The following is a 16706-nucleotide window of genomic DNA, read 5'->3' as shown; positions in this document are numbered from 1 at the left end:
TTTCTCGGCCTCTCCACCTGGGGCTCTCCAACGCTCTGCCCGTCCCGTCAAGTCTCACTCTCTTCTTGGTTCTTTCACAGATTTTGATTGCCCATTAAACCTAATCACTAGCGACAGGAATACTAGCACTCCTAGGATGAAAGAAGCATTAATTTTCAAATCCTCCCCAGGTGGGAACTATTTCCATTCCATCCTTCTAGCGCCACTGGAAAATCAAGAAAAGTGAAGAGTCAGTGCAGGGGCCTCGGCGCAGCAGGTGCGCGGGCGGACTTAGCGCCGGGTGCTCGCGGCGGGGACTCGGCGCGGCGCGGGCGGAGACTACGAGTCCCAGGCTGCCTCGCGGCGCTGGCGGTGGCAGATGTGGCACCAGGCGCGCCGGCGCCGACCGGAAAGCCGGGAGGTGGCCGGGCGGAGGGCCGGAGCCATGGCGGCCAGGGCTGCAGGCGGGGGGCGCTGGGAGGTGGTGAAGAAGGGCCGGCGGCCTGGGGCCGGCGGCGGCGGTGGCGGCGGTCGAGGCGGCGGCGGGGACCGCCGGGCGCTCGGAGAGGCGAACGGAGTGTGGAAATACGACCTGACCCGTGAGTACTCGCCCGCCGCCGCCCCGGGCCTACCGGACAGGGGCGCGGGAGCAGCTCCGGGAGCCCGGGCACCAAACTCCGGCGGGCTCACCCCTAGGCCACCCTGGCAGACCGCACAAGGGGAGGTGTCTGTCTTCATCGCACAGCTGGGTAAATTGGGGCCCAGCGAAGTCGACAGCTGGCCCAGGATCCCGTGTCCAAGGGAACTGGGATTCAGTCTTCAGCCCCTCAGGTCACTGCACACAACTCTCCGCATTGTCCGGCCCTCGCTGTCCCCTCGGGCAGGTGTCTGAGGGCCCCGCGGAGGCATCCTGAATCCTACACTGCCCCACCCTTTAAGTAACCCGCAGGTCTGGGAGGGACGGTCGGGAGACCCACCCGTGAGAGAAATGATGCGCCACACACTCAACACCCACCAGGAGTGCACCCGAGGAATGGAGAATACTTGCCACTTGTTGATTGTAGACTTTCCTCTCAGAACAAGGAAGGAAAAAGCCTGAGCTCCCAGACTACTAGCCACGCACCAAAGAAGCCTATCCTCAGTATCCGCGCCTCTACCCCCCGTACACTCTTAATTTGTCTAATGAAGAACTGGCCGGTCCCTGTGCAAAAGCCCTAGACTGGCGCTGTGATGACCAAAAGCAGCCACCAGGAGGGCTCCCTGCCCTGCTCCTAAGCAACCAGCAAGAAGGGGTTGAGGCGGCCTCCTCCTTGCAGATGAATTAGGTGCTGGTGTGGTACACGGGACCACCGTTCCTGCAAGGTCCTAGGGACTTAAGTGTGGCCCCCTTTCTCTGCCTGTCTTCACCCTAGCTCCAATCCAGACCACAAGCACCCTTTATGAGCGGGGCTTTGAGAAAATCATGAAGCGGCAGAATAAGGAACAGGTTCCACCCCCTGCTGTGGATCCTAAGAAACCTGCCAACAAGAAGCAGCCGAAGAAGGTGGCAACTGTCACCAACCAAAACCAGAAGCAGGGCCGCTTCCGCAGCCTAGAGGAGGCAATGAGAGCTGTGAGTGTCCCTAGACATGAGGTGTGGAAAGATCAGGGGCTTGAAGAGCAGAGAAGATGGGGACAGGCAGTTGAGGAACCTGTGGGATTTGGGATACTGTTGGTTAGGAGGAGTTCAGGAAAAGTTGAAAAACCCAAGGAGATGGAATGTTTGCGCTCAAGAATGGAAGGGAAATAGGAAATTTATAGGGAATACCAGGGAGGGGATAGAGAAGCTGATTCTGGTTCCCTCTCCCTTGGAAGCAATAATCTTAGACTTTCTATCTTGCCCTTGTTTTTTCCCTTTATGGCCTAAGAGCATAGGGCCATGAGATCGGCAGCCTCCGCTGTTTTGGTCCATGCATTTTTGTGCTTGTAACATAATTATGGCATTCCACATACTTATGCTAAAAACAAACCCTTAGTTCTTCCTACCACCACCTCATTCATCCATTCCCAGCCCCCGCCCTTCTTTTCTTCCACTCCTCACAACTCACCATGGAGGTGTTTATCTTTGGCAGCTGGATGTGGCAGCTCTACAGAGAGAACTGGACAAGAGCCAGAGCGTGTTCGTTGGGAACCCCTCCGTGTGGTTGAAGGACCTGGCCAGCTACCTCAACTACAACCTCCAGGCTCCTCAGAGTGAACCCACACTCAGCCAGCATACTCATGGTTAGTCTTCCCAACTCTCTCAGCTCAGACAAAGAAAATTCTAAAAGGGCTATTTGTTCATAACAGAGCTTAGTGCCCCACCATCCTGATTCACACTTAGCTATGCAAATGTGTGGGTTTCCTTGGGAGAGGGAGGAACACCAACCTCATTGCAGGGACCTCTGCTCCCACTCACTGTTCTTAAGGGAGAGCACCAGCATTCTCAGACTGGCAGGGCATTTGGTCCCAACACTCACATAGCGGCCAACGGGCCCCAGATTATCCCTACAGCCTGGTGAGCCGAGAGCTGCGTGGGATCATCCGAGGGCTCCTGGCAAAGGCAGCAGGGTCTTTGGACCTCTTTTTTGACCATTGTCTGTTCACCATGTTGCAAGAGCTCGATAAGACACCAGGTAAGAGGGGCTGAGAAGAGGAGATTTCAGGTTTGGGATACTACATAGAGTAACAGTTTAAAACGTGTGTCTCTCCAGGGGAGTCATTACATGGTTACCGCATCTGTATCCAGGCCATTCTGCAAGACAAGCCCAAGATTGCCACCACGAATCTGGGCAAGGTAAGCTTTGGATGACGTTGGGGACACCAGGGTCAGAACTGGAGAGGCTGTTCAGAATCTAATTGTTGGACTGAGTAGGGGGATGGTGGGAGACCCTATAACACCAGGAATGATGTGCTAGTGCTTTCTGATATGCATGAGGATGCACTACTGTCCCCTTCCTGTCAGTGGGAAGATTTGGCACAGAGGGTTCTGCAGTTTTCCTAGGTCCAGTCAACCAGAAAGTGTCAAAGTGTGGGTGAAGCCCATGCTGTGAATCAGTGCACCATAAAACTACAGTGCTCCACTGTTACTTAGCTGGCTCCTCTCCCAGTTTACGTCTCTCTTCCCATCTTAATTCCGTGGTACCCTGATGATCTCCCCTGTCCCAACCACCCCCCCATCCCTTCTCAGTTCCTGGAACTGCTGAGGTCCCACCAGAACCGGCCTGCAAAATGCCTGACCATCATGTGGGCCCTGGGACAAGCAGGTTTTACCAACCTCACCGAGGGACTGAAAGGTAACAAGGAAATGGGGAAGAAGGGAAAGATCTTAGAGCCCAGACACTCCCCTTGGTGTGCCCTGTGGACTGGTCTGAAGCCTCCCTGACCTTTGTCTCTGCAGTGTGGCTGGGGATCATGCTGCCTGTGCTGGGCATCAAGTCTCTGTCTCCCTTTGCCATTGCATACCTGGATCGGCTGCTCCTGTGAGTAATGGGGGGACAGCAAGGGGAAGGCCCAGGGTGTCCACAGGAGGCTGTTTCGGCAAAATGGGATGCTGTGATCCTGGTCTCCATAGATGCAAGGAAATTCAGGACAGCTCCTCCCACCTCCAAATGTGATGGTGAGGAAGGAAAGGGAGGGAAACATTAAGGGCTGGGGGAGGAGTAGTGTTTATGCCCTTTTTCCTATATGTTGCCTTAACTAGGTCAGGGCCAAAACAGCTGGCCTGAGTGGTAGTCCAGCAAGCCCATCTCTTCCTCCCCACTGCCATCCAGGATGCATCCCAACCTCACCAAGGGCTTTGGCATGATTGGCCCCAAGGACTTCTTCCCACTTTTGGACTTTGCCTATATGCCCAACAACTCCCTGTCACCCAGGTAGGTCTGCCCTGGCTCAGCCCTGCTGTAAAGGGATACTAGTTTAAGATCAGGCCCAGACATTATGTTCCCATCCCTTCTCCCCCAGCTGCCCAAGATCTGAGGTTCACAGCCTAGAAGTTCAAGGGTGGATTTCAAGGAATCAATGAACCCCCAAAATTATATAATCCTGAGTGTGATTAGCATGTGGACATTTTCATAAGGAGAGGGTCTGTGTCTTTCAACAGATTTTCCAAGAAGTCCCTGATTTAAAAAATTCAGAGCCATTGCAGGATCTTTAGTGAACCCCCTCAACCAGGGCATGGGCTCTGAGGCAGGCAAAATGCTCAGTGGCACAGCTCCTTTCACAGCTGTGCCTGGACCTCCTCCCGCCCCTGTGCAGCCTGCAGGAACAGCTGTGTCAGCTCTACCCCCGACTGAAGGTGCTGGCGTTTGGAGCAAAGCCGGAATCTACCCTACACACCTACTTCCCTTCCTTCCTGTCCAGAGCCACCCCTAACTGTCCACCAGGGATGAAGAAAGAGGTGAGCAACTGGTGGCAGCTGCAGGAGCCCTATCTGCTGACAAGGGTCCTGTCTTCTTGGAGCCCATTTCCCAGCATTTCCTTAGTTCACTCATCTCCTCTCCATCACATTCTGCCTTTAGGAGCACAGCTGTTAAAGGGCAGCATATCCAGGCCTGGGGCATCTTTGGTGTCCTGTCCCATGTAGAGGACAGTCTCTAACTCAGGAGCCCTACCTCCCCCTGATAGCCTCTTAGAGCTTACAGGAATCTTGATCCTATTTCTGCACTCTTGGGGCACATGTGTTGCCCAGGTGCCTCTGGGTACTCTCCTTCTCCATCATCCCCAACCCCCAGCAGCTTCTCCCTTGTGTCCTCTCTGCAGCTCCTGGGCAGCCTGACTCATTGCCTGACAGTGGACTCCCTCAGCACCAGCATCTGGAGGCAGCTGTACACCAAACATCTGTCACAGTCCAGGCAGGTGTGGGTAGGGCTCTGATCCACAGAAAAGCCTCCCAGTTCATGCTTCCCTGCCTGTGGCTGGCCTGTCCTTGTCCTAGAAGAAGGGGGAACATTGGTCTCTGTTCTATAAGCTCATACCACCCAGCTTCAGTGAAATATTGCTGGAGTGGCCTCTAGGGAGCTGCTTCTCTGTGGTTAGAGGGCGGAAGGTCTTTCATCCTGAAGGAGCCAGGGCCATGTGGGGTTACAGGAAGGTGGGAGGGCTGAACGGTCACCTAAATTCAAGGGTGTGCTTTTTCCACAGCCTGCTGTTGGAGCACTTGCTCAAGTCCTGGGAGCGAATTCCCAAGAAGGTAGGGAGCTAGGAGGATGTAGCAGGCTGGGCCTCAACTGGGTTCTGAGTTCACACCCCTCAGCCTCGGTCTTCCTTTCCATATGTGCTTGGCAGGAAAGTGAAACAGGGTGGAGCCTCAGGATTCTCTCATGGGCTAGATCTCATGTTCTCAGTCCAGCTTTTATCTTAAAGGTACAGAAACCTCTGCAAGAAACCATTCAGTCCTTCAAGCTTACCAACCAGGAGCTGTTAAAGAAGAACAGCAGTAACAACCAGCATGTTGTCACCTGTGATATGGCCTGCAAGGTGCTAGCACTCAGCCTCTCCAACCAACCAATGGTCCTGTATCTCAGCACTCCCCGGGTTGGACCTGGATCACACCCCTGATCTTGCCCACTTCTTGCCCACATCTTGCCCACTCCATCCCTGCCCCCCATCTTGCCCACTTCACTCCTCCCTTGACCCTCCTCCTAGAAGGCCTAGGCTTAGGATCTGCCTAGGAGTCAGACTCTCCCTCTGACCACTGTTTCTTCCCCATCTCCCACCAGGGCTTGTTGCAACAGACAAGGGGCCCTCGGCCACCCTGGACCCGGCTATTGCTATTGCTGCTGGTCTTTGCCATAGGTTTCCTGTGTCATGACATCCGGTCACACAACTCTTTTCAGGGTAAGTGGTGATTGACAACCAAGGAAGAGAGTATGGTGGGCACAGAGCTAGGTGTGGCACCCCAGTACCTACATTTGTCCTGATATATTCTCACTGCCACCAAATGAACATTTTTGAGACAATTTTCTGTCCACAAATGTGACATTACCACTTCAGAGTGTACTAGGTACTTTGCATATTCATGACATTATTTGACTATTAACTTTCTTTTAATTCCTGAGGAAATTGAGACTCAGAAAGATTTAGCTATTACCTTAAGATCATATCTAGCACACAGTGGTACTGCACACCTGTACTCAGTTACTTGTAAGGCTAAGGCAAGGGGAATTGCAAGTTCGAGTCTAGCCCAGGCAACTTAACCAGACCCTGTCTAAAAAAATTAAAATGGGCAAGCTGGGCATGATGACACCTGCCTGTAATCCCAGTGACTTGGGAGACTGAAGCAAGAGGATCTCAAGTTTAAGGCCAGCCTCAGCAATTTGGCAAGACCCTGTCTCAACATGAAAAATAAGGGGTGGGGATATAGTCCAGTGGTAGAGCACCCCTGGGTTCAATCCAGAGTACTGCCAAAAATAAATAAATAAATAAACAAATAGCAAGCAAATAAATAAAATCACAGCTAATAAATAGAAGGGCCGGTACTTAGACCTAAGACTTCCTGACACCCAAGTTCAGGATTCCACCCTATTCCTCCTTTTCACCTGACCCAGTAGAAGATTGAGCCCTCTCCTCCCTCCAAGCCTGCTCTAGACAGACTAAAGCCAGCTTTGCAACCTGTGAGCACGTGAAGTTCTGCCCCACTGCTTCACCCCTCTGTGCCTGCCCAGGGACCTTTAGTGTCCATCTTCCAAGTTCCTGCCCCTCTCAACTCCCAGCTCACCAGGGGCCTCCTCTCCTCAGCCTCCCTCACTGGCAGGTTGCTTCAGTCATCTGGTTTATCGCCTGCTGGCCAGCAAGTATTCGCCACACTTTACTCCTACAGCCTGCAAGGCTACAGGTGAGCTGCTCCCAGGGAGGATAAAGGAGGGTGTGAGATCTTGAAGGCTTGGGGTTCAGGGTGGTGCAGGTGGGTATGTGGGCATCCACAGTCAATGGGAAGTGCTTATGGTTTTCCTTTCTCAAGACCTCCCTTTCCCCAACCATTTTTGAGGAGTTGAACTGGCCCGCAGAAGCTAAGAATCCTCTCATCTCTGTCTTCTCCACAGCTGGCTAGAGGAGACATTGCCAGCCTGTGGCTCCCACCTGCTCACCATGGTACAACCCAGTTTGCAGCAGGCCTGGGCCCACACCAATGCCACAGTCAACTTCCTTTCTGCCCACTGTTCCTCCCACCTTGCCTGGTTCAGTGACAGCTTCACCAGCCTCTCTCAGAGGGTAAGCCAGAAACAGAGTCAGAAAAGGGCTGGTCTTCCCAAGAGATCTTGGGAAGGGGTGGCCCCATGTGGACAGAATCCTTAGGACCAGGATGCATTGCCCTGGGTGCCCTGACCCCTACCATTCCCCATTGCCTAGCTACAGATCCAGCTTCCAGACACCCTGCACCAGCTATTCCATTATGTGACGGAGCTGTTCCTGCTTCTCTACCAGAGTGTGCTGCTGCCTCTTTGGCATCTGCTGCTTGAGGCCCTGGCCCGGGCCCAGGAGCACTGCCATGAGGTGTGCAGGTAAGACCTTCACCCAGGGCACTGGGGGCCCTCCCAATGGTCCTAATTTCTGTCCCCAGGGACACGGCTTCATTTCATTATTCAGTATCATGCTGCCCTGCCCCTTACTCACCCAGGCCACTCTGGAATGAAGGATGTGGGTCTCATCTCTAGCCCTGTGAGTTGACACAGCTGCATGTATACAAACCCCTACCCCTAAAATGTTCTGCTTTTCTCCCAGAGGTGAGTTGACCTGGAACTGCCTGAAGACACAGCTCAACGAGGCTGCCCACTGGATCTGGCTCTGCCTACAGGACATCACCGTGGCTTTCTTGGACTGGGGACTTGCCATGATATCCCAGCAATAGGCCCCACCTTCCCAACCATTGGTTCTATCATGGGCAGGCCATCTGAGACTCTGGAGGGTGGAGGGTGGCTCTGTTTTAATTTGGTGCCTGAGTTCCATCTCCTAGGCAAAGTAGCCAGTTGCTTCTGACCCAGTTCTTCCATCTTTAGTAGGGACTGGGCCAGAGATCTTCCAATCTGCTCACAAGTCCACAGGAGGACCCACAGAGCTTCCTGGGAGCTATGCAACGGGCCTTCATCCTTGGTCTAGTCACCTATACTACTCTCTTGCCTCCTGCTCCTCCATCTCACTTCTAAAGCCCCAAATTCATCTCCAAAAAGATGAGACTGTCAGCAAGTTTACCAGCCTCCTCTTTCCATTATCAGTCAAAACATTAGTCACAGCAGAAAAAGAAAAGGGGCTTCCAGACTGGTCAAGCAGCACAGTGAGCAACAGCAGCTTCACCTCTGCCTGCAACTTGCATGTGCTATCAAGTCTATCTGGGGGCCCAGTGGAAAAGTATCTGACCTCAGAACACCCAGAAGGCCCTTTGAAGTCCATCACCACCCACTCCCATCAGTCCTACATCAACTGTCCATACTCCTTCAGTGCTGGGGGCTCTGCCTCAAAGTTCTCCACTTCCCACTCTACTCTCCACCTGGAAAGCGGAGCCCAGGTAGTTGTGTGCCTTGGGCCCCAAGAACCTTCCATCATCAGCCCATTGAGATCAGCCCACATATGGCTTCTGGGTGTGCCTACCAGCTGGAATAAAGGACACAGGTTCAATTTCTAGCTTTCCTCTCTGCATTCTTATACAGGAATTCTCATAGTTGTAGGACAGGACAACAAAATAGTGGTCCCCTGCCCTCCTGGGGATTGTAGCCATTGATTATATTTGAGCTTCTGGCAGGGAGACTCTACCCAGTAAAGGGACAAGCAAGTGTAGGCTTGCTGGACTGGATTGTTCAAGGGCCCCAGAACCTTGGGCATTTCTAAAATTAGGCACATACAAATTCCCCGAGAACAGTAAGTGCTTATAACTAGTTGTATTCAAGGTAAGTTGGACTGGGAGGCTGGGTCAGCAACAGCACAAGACAAGTAAGATGACAATCCATACTGTGATGATCAGTCTAAGGCTCCTGGCCTGAGTTCTTTGAATTTAGTACTTCAGAATGTCACAAGTGCTGTGCTGATTTCTAATGTATGTACTAGTTTTCCCTAGTTGGATTCGTGTAATTTCTGAAACTAGTCCTTGGGTGCAACATTTTTTTCATCAGTTTGGATTTAGATTGTTTGAGTCCCCACAGCCTCTCCAAAGGATGCTGACACCTTAGTAGGCAGTAGGGCAGTTTTGAGTATGGTTGTCTAGTGATTGCCAACATTTATATGGACCTAAAAATAATACACCTCATTTCTAAACTATCCCATTTTTTTTTTTTTAAGTCTTAAAACAGTTTCCATGTTCCTTTTGTGTGTGTGTGTGTGTGTGTGGTCCACAGCTTCAGTTTCTGAGTAGGACAGCCTGATAGGTCACTTAACTTACTACAGACATAATATTGCTGGGCTCACACCTGTGGTGATACATGTCCATTTTTAAGATTCTGTCCCCACCCCAGAGTGGATTGTTTCCTACAGCAATGAGCATGCCTTCCTTCCTATGCCCAAATGCCCCATTGTCAAATACACAGATGTTTCTGCAGTTGGATGACTTCTGAGCATTTTAATAACTCTAATAACTCCTAAAGGAGCTGAGATTTAAGTAGATGCTTAAAGTGATCCATCCTCCTACTACATAAGCTTCATGATTCTGTTCCCAAAGGTGCTTGAGGGCATTAAGGGACTTGCTTTTCCCTATGGTATTCCTTTTATACCGGTCACTTTCTGATTTAGAAAGTATAAAGGAATCTAGAGGGAGCTTCCAGGGTATGGGTGAATATGGAATCTTGAATATTCTGCCTCTTAGTAAAAGTATTTACTTCCAACGTGTCATTAGATGAGTGTTAGCATAATTGTTTAGTATGTTAGCACACACCGATTACTAATTTTTAATGGATTTAATTTTTTTAATACATAAAAATGAGCAAAAATGGAGGATCCCACCTACCTTCTTCCCCGCGCCCCCGCCACACAGTCTCCCCACCAACATCCATACCATTGTGGTACCTGCATGTGTTGATAATTGATTCACTTACACTGATTAATGGTTACCATCCAAAGTGCCGGCGATCAGTTAAATACCAATAGACTTATCTAATCAATAAACACAAGAGCCAATACTCTTTTCAAATGGAAGGGGTTGTGATACCAGATCTGGCCTTCAACAAGATGGAGGACCCCACCTTCACCTTTATTTATAGTCCCACAGGTAAAGGGACCAAGACTGGCAGGGGCTTCCTCTGCGAGGAACAGGATGGAATGGAGTTAGGGAAGCCATTTGCTTAGAGAATTAACATTTCCTCAGGGTTGAGCCACCTCTGTACAAGGCCACCTACTCCCCGGCTGTCTGAAACAGTCTCCCGTGACTGCCAGTTGCTGGGAGTCAGACCTCTGTATCCCATGGCTCAGCCAAGTCTGATTCTGCTAAACATGGAGGACTCCCCACAAGGCTGCTGTCACTATCATTAAACATGTGTCAACATTCTAGCCTACTGGTGTTCAAAGAGTATTAAGACCCTTTTGGGGATTCTAAGAATTCAGAATTATTTTCATAAGAAGGTATTCACCTTTGTGAGCTCTGTTGTGTGTAAAAACAAGTATGAATCAAGGCATTGGCACCAAAGTGAACTAACAGTCATTGTATTCTTCATCCATACCATTTCACATTATTTTTTTAAAAGCCAGTTTCACTTAAGGATGTCCTAGATGAAGTGGTAAACTGTATTCATTTTATTTGTAGTAAGTTTTGACATTAGAAGTGTGAGTCCTCCAACTTTGTTCTTTTTCAATATTATTTGACTACTGGGAGACCTTGAAATTCCTTATGAATTTGAGGATTGTAACTTCCATTTACACAACAAGTCATTGGAATTTTGATAGGGATTGCATTGAACTTACAAATTGATTTGGGTGGTATTGTCATTTTAACAATATTAAGCCTCTTCTTTCATCCACCTGGAATGTGTCTTTGTTTAGGTCTTTTAATTTGTTTTGCATTTGTCTGTATACAACTCTGCCACCTCCCTGTTTATAATTCTTCCAAAGTACTTTTAGTTTGGATACTATCGTAAATGCAGTTGTTTTCTTTTCAGATTGTTCTTTACCTTTATATAGATACACAACCATTTATGGTGATGGGGTATACTTTCGTCCTCTGCTACTTTGCCAAATTTGTTTCTTAACTTTAATTTTTTTTTTTTTGTCAAATTCTTTGGGGTTTTCTATGTATAGGATCATGTATTCTGCAAATGGGGTCATTTTACTTCTTTCTCATTTGAATGCCCGTTTTCTTGACTGGTTGCTCACTAGAACTTGCAGTGTGATGGCGAAAATGGGCATCCTTGTCTTCCTGATCTTAGAGGGAGAATTTTCAGTCTTTCATACTAAGTACGATGCTAGTTGTGGGTTTTTCAAAACTAAGGAAGTTCCCTTCTATTTCTAGTTTTCTGTGTGTTTTTATCATGAAAGGGTGATGGATTTTGCTAAATGCCTTTCTTCATCAACTTAGATGATCATGTATTTTTTTCCCTTCATCCTATTAATGCATATTATGCTGATTGATTTTCTTATCTTGAACACCCTTGCTTTACTTCAATAAACCTCACTAAGTATTGTCCTTATTTTTTTTTTCCAGTACGGAAGATTGAATGCAGGGGCACTCAATCACTGAGCCATATCCCCAGCCCTATTTTGTAATTTATTTGAAGTCACTGAGTTGCCTTTGAACCTGTGATCCTCCTGCCTCAGCCTCTCAAGCTGCTGGGATCACAGGTGTGTGCCACCAGGCCCAGTGGTGTAGTCCTCTTGATAGGATGTTGGATTCAATTTGCTACTATTTTGTTGAGGATTTTTGCAACTATATTCATAAAGAATATTGATCTGTAGTTTCCTTGTGCCTTGTCTTGTTTTACTATCAGTGTGATACTGGCCTCACAGAATGAATTAGGAAGAATTCTTCTATTTTTAAGAAGAGTTTAAGAGGATTGATATTAATTCTTTAAATATTTGGTAGAATTCATATTAAAACTTTCTGGTCCTGAACTACTTTCTACTGGGAGGTGTTTGATTACTGATTTAATCTCTTTTTATATTTCTTTTCAGATTTTCTGTCTTCTGAAGTCAGTCTAGGTAAATTTATCTGTTTCTAAGAATTTGTCCTTTTTAATTTAGATTACCTAATTTTTGTCATAGAATTGTTCATAGTACTTATTCTCCCTTAATCCTTTTTATTTCTCGGTTTTATTTAACTTCCCTCTATCTTATTGTTTTCTTCCTTCTGCTAGCTTTGAGTTTAGTTTGTTTTTCTTTTTCTAGTTCAAACTAGAAAAAAGTGTAAAATTCAGTTATTGCCGTGAGCTCATTTTGTCCTTTTGTAAATGTAGACATGCACTGCTATAAATTTCCCTCTGAGTACTACTTTTACTGCATCCCATATGTTTTGGTATGACCTGCTTTTATTTCCATTCACCTCTATGTATTTTCCAGTTTCCTTTGTGTTTTTTCTTTAACCTGTTTATTGCTTAAGAGTCGTGTTGTTGAATTCCCACATAAAATAGATTATCCAGTTTACCTTCTGTTATTGTTTTCTAGCTTCATTCCAATTTGAGTCTTTTGAAATTTAATGCAATTTCTTTGCTGCCTAACTGTGATATATCCAGGAGAATGTTCTGTATGCACTTGAGTAGAATGTATACTCTGTTGCTGTTGGATAGGTTCTATGGATTTCTGTCCGATCTTGTGGGTTTGTAGTATTGATTAGATCCTCATTTTTGTTATTGAGCTTCTGTCTTGATATTCTATTTATTGCCGAAGGTGGGATACTGACGTTTCCAACTGCTATTAAACTATTTGTATTATTTATCTGTATATTTATTTTTGTTGCTGGGGATTGACCCCAGGACCTTGTGCATTCTAAGCAGGCACTCTGCCACTAAGTTCTACCCCCGTCTATTTTTCTGTTTAATTTTGTTCATGTTTGCTTCATCTGCTTTGTGAGTCTATTGTGTCATGCATATATGTTTATACTTGTCATATTTTCTTGAAAGATTGGCCCTTTTATCAATATATAAAGTCTTGAAACATCATTTTTAATTGAAAGAACAACTGACAAACTATGATTATTTAGTGTGTATTTGGCAGACATTTACTTAAATGAAAAAAGTAAGACTTTCATTAGGAAGACAACTGACACTATTTGTTGCCAATAATAGAATTTGAACTTTGGAAAAAACTGTGGTGTCGGAAAAATTGTACCTTCCCTCATTGCCTTGTCAGCTTCCTTATACTTAAAACTTTCTGGGTGAGATCAGTGACAATATTCAAAATTATGGGTTTTTAAAAAATTTTTTTAGTTGTAGAAGGACATGATGCCTTTATTTAATTAATTCATTCATTTATTTTTATGTAGTGCTGAGAATCGAAATCTGCCTCACATGTGCTAGGTAAGCACTATACCACGGATATACAACCCCTGCCCTCGAAATTGTGATTTTTATCATACTGAATATTGAAATGTGTAAACCTTTACAACATCTACATAACTCAGTCAACCAATATGTTCCAAATGACTAATGCAAAATGTTGCAAAATAAATAATACATAAGTAAAAGAACTATTGAAAGGATAGAATCGACTAATGAATTTTTATGTAAAATGTAAATTTTTATATTAAAATTTTGATGTGGTAACAAAGAACATCCAGAATTACCTAAAAAGCCTATTAAAATAACCTTTTCCCTTTCCAACTACATATCTGTATGCAACCATTTTTTTCACATACCTCAACCAAAGCAACAAATAATGAGATTTAATATAGAAGAAGACATAAGTATACAGTTGTATTATAGTAATACAGATGGGTCAAAGGCTTGCAAAAGTGTAAAATAATTCCACAAAATAATATCACTTTCAGTTTTTGTTTTTGGAAAATATATTCATTGTTTATTAAATGTGAAATTTTATTGCTATTTATTAATTTAATTGATTAAATAACATTTATATTTTTCTCACGTTGCTTGCTTGCTTTTTCTTTTTCTTTATTTCATTCTTTCTTTTTTTTTTGGTATTGGAGATTGAATCCAAAGGGCACTTTCTACTGAGCTATATCCCCAGCCCTTTCAATTTTTTGTTTTGAGACAGGGTCTCATTAAATTGCTTAGGGCATTTTAAAGTTGCCGAGGCTGGTCTGGGACTTGCAATCCTCCTGCCTTAGCCTCCCAAGTCACTGGAATCATAGGTGTGTGTCACTAAACCTGGTTCTCACTTATAATTTCCAATATGGTAAATGTCTGTAGATAAAATCCAAATAAACCAAAATATTTAGGATTATCAGTAAAGTTTTAGAGTATAATGAAGTCCTGAGATTGCTGTTCTAGCCAAAGCAATAAGGCAGGGAAAATAAATTAGCAATATAAAATAGAAGAGAACATCAATTGCAGATGGAAGCATTTATTCTTAGTTACTCTTTTAAGGGAAACTTTTGGAACTAATCAGAAGGTAATAAATTAGTTGGATTTGAAATAAAAAAATATTTTCCACATTCTAGTGATAGAGAATAAATGAGGTAAAGATTAATTCACAAAAACATACAAAATACTTAAATGATTTTAAAAAGCATACCTAATTAACAAAAATAAAAACACTTAGATTTACTAGGCTTAGACATTTTTAGATAATGAAGGGCAATGCCATATTTCTGGATTTTTAAAAAATTATATATATTTTTTTTTGTGGTGCTGGGGAAAATATTTTTTTTTAGTTGTCAATGGACCTTTATTTTATTTATTTGTATGTGGTGCTGAGAATCAAACCCAGTGCCTCACACATGGTGGGCAAGTGCGTACTGAGTGACAACCCCAGCCCTATTTCTGGATTTCTAAATATTAAATGAAAATCCCTGGGAGTAAGACCAAGACATTAGTATTAAAAAAAATACTTTTATTTGTAGATGAAGATAATGCCTTTATTTTATTTACTTATTTTATGTGGTGATGAGGATCGAACCTCTCACGTGCTAGGCAAGCACTCTACCACTGAGCTACAACCCCAGCCCCAGTTTTGTTTTTATATTCACATGACATACATAAATGAGTTTTAAATATAATTAAATAGAAAAAAATTTAAAAGAAGAAAATAAAAATGAATATTTAATCTTCACTTTGGAAAGAATTTTCTAAATTTTAAAGCAATGGTAAAGCATCATGAAACAAATGAGTGTCACTGAGCAAAATTTTAAACCGTGTATATAATTCAAAGCACCATAGGAAAAAAATTTAAAAATAACACACTAGTGAAAAATACTTGTAACAAATATATAACATACATCCTTAATGTTTAAAAATACTCCTACAAACCAATAGGAAAAGTATCAAATACCAAAAAAATATAGATAAAAGATATAATTCATAATATAAATGAAAAAGAACAAGGACTTGAAAAAAAGTCCCACTTCATTGGTCAAGAAGTACAAACATAAAATAAGATGCCACTTAACTTTTGCCCATCGTATTAATAATGATTTTTTTCAAGTAATAATATACTCAGTGAATGCTATGATAGAATTTGGTATGTTCCTGGGAAGTGACTTGGCAATCTATCAGAAGTCTGAAAAGTTTCATACTATTTGACCAAGCAATTCCAAGAATATATTCTAGAGAAGTAAACAGAAATATAAGCAAAGACTTACATATAAGAACATAGCATTTGTACAGAAAATTTCGATACAAATTAAGTGTTCAACAAGAAAGTGAATACTTCCACAAATTATGATGAAACAAATACAGAAAATGGATAACTAAATGGTAACTTCAAAATACCTTTAACAACATAAGACATATCAATAATTGAGTGCAATTTATTAAAAATATTGACCATAGCTAATTTTTTTAATGGAAAATATGTGTTGGCAAGGATGTGGAGAAATTTGAATCTTCATACATTTCTAGTGGGAATTTGAAATGGTGTAGCTATTGTGGATAACAGTTTTGCAGTTACTCAAAAGCCATATGTAACTATCATATGACCAGTAATTCTATTCCTATGTATATATCCAAGAGAAATTATAACATATGTCCACACAGAAACTTGTATACAAATATTTATAGCACAATTTCTCATAAAAATCAAAAGGTGGAGACAGCTCAAATGTCCACAAATAAGTGAATGGATAAACTAATAGTAGTACAACCATAATCATGTAATGTTATTCCGCTATAAAAAGGAATGAAGTGCTAAGTGCTACAACTTGGATCAATCCAAAATAAGATAAGTGAAATAAGTCAGACAAAAGAGGTCACATATTTTATTTCTTTTATTCGAAATCTCTGGAATAGGCAAATCCATAGAGACAAGAAGCGGATGAGTAGTTGTCAGGGGATGAGGGGAAGTGATGAAGGCGAGTGAATACTTAAAGGGTAGGGGATGTTATTCAGAGATGGTTAAAAAGTTTTGAAACTAGAAAGAGGTGATATTTGCACAGCATTGTGATTGCACTAAATGCCACTGAATTGCTCACTTTAAAATGGTTAATTGTTTTCAGCAGCGGAATGAAGTTAACCTAAAATTTGAAACTATTGCTCCACCTGGATTTGCCAGGGCCTGGATTTACCTTTGCTCAAGGTAGGACAGTTTGGCCTTGAGCGGGAGTTGGAGGCCAGGTCTCCTGACACACTCACCCCGCCAGACCACGAAGCAAAGCTTCACAGAGTTGGGGGTGGTTTCTGTGTTCT

General features: G+C 44.3%; 1 protein-coding gene across 2 annotated transcripts; it reads left to right on the top strand.

Moving 5' to 3' along the window:
• Positions 1-382: 382 nt before the first annotated feature.
• On the top strand, positions 383-8616 carry Tmem214 (transmembrane protein 214). Of its 2 annotated transcripts, XM_047523290.1 has the most exons (17): positions 383-578; positions 1392-1591; positions 2091-2241; positions 2499-2633; positions 2712-2794; positions 3188-3293; positions 3398-3479; positions 3771-3872; positions 4255-4396; positions 4759-4850; positions 5140-5188; positions 5362-5475; positions 5718-5835; positions 6736-6832; positions 7041-7209; positions 7348-7499; positions 7720-8616. In XM_047523290.1, the coding sequence occupies exons 1-17, from the start codon at positions 425-427 to the stop codon at positions 7844-7846; spliced, it is 2073 nt and encodes a 690-aa protein (XP_047379246.1). In that variant the 5' UTR covers positions 383-424; the 3' UTR covers positions 7847-8616. The 2 variants fall into 2 exon arrangements, with proteins under 2 accessions (XP_047379246.1, XP_047379247.1); XM_047523291.1 differs by lacking the exon at positions 7720-8616 and having other exon boundaries at positions 6711-6832; positions 7348-7490.
• Positions 8617-16706: the final 8090 nt, after the last annotated feature.

Source organism: Sciurus carolinensis, chromosome 13 (assembly GCF_902686445.1).
Source record: "Sciurus carolinensis chromosome 13, mSciCar1.2, whole genome shotgun sequence".
Classification (NCBI taxonomy): domain Eukaryota; kingdom Metazoa; phylum Chordata; class Mammalia; order Rodentia; family Sciuridae; genus Sciurus; species Sciurus carolinensis.
Note: the sequence above shows the minus strand (reverse complement) of the source record. Positions and strands in the feature narration are given on the sequence as shown.

What these genes read in the sequence shown, in the direction of transcription:
- Tmem214 (XM_047523290.1), top strand. Translation starts at nt 425, where the DNA reads ATGGCGGCCAGGGCTGCAGGCGGGGGGCGCTGGGAGGTGGTGAAGAAG. An exon ending in CCACCACGAATCTGGGCAAG is followed by an intron (nt 2,795 to 3,187) that starts GTAAGCTTTGGA and finishes ATCCCTTCTCAG; the next exon opens with TTCCTGGAACTGCTGAGGTC. An exon ending in GGGAGCGAATTCCCAAGAAG is followed by an intron (nt 5,189 to 5,361) that starts GTAGGGAGCTAG and finishes TTTATCTTAAAG; the next exon opens with GTACAGAAACCTCTGCAAGA.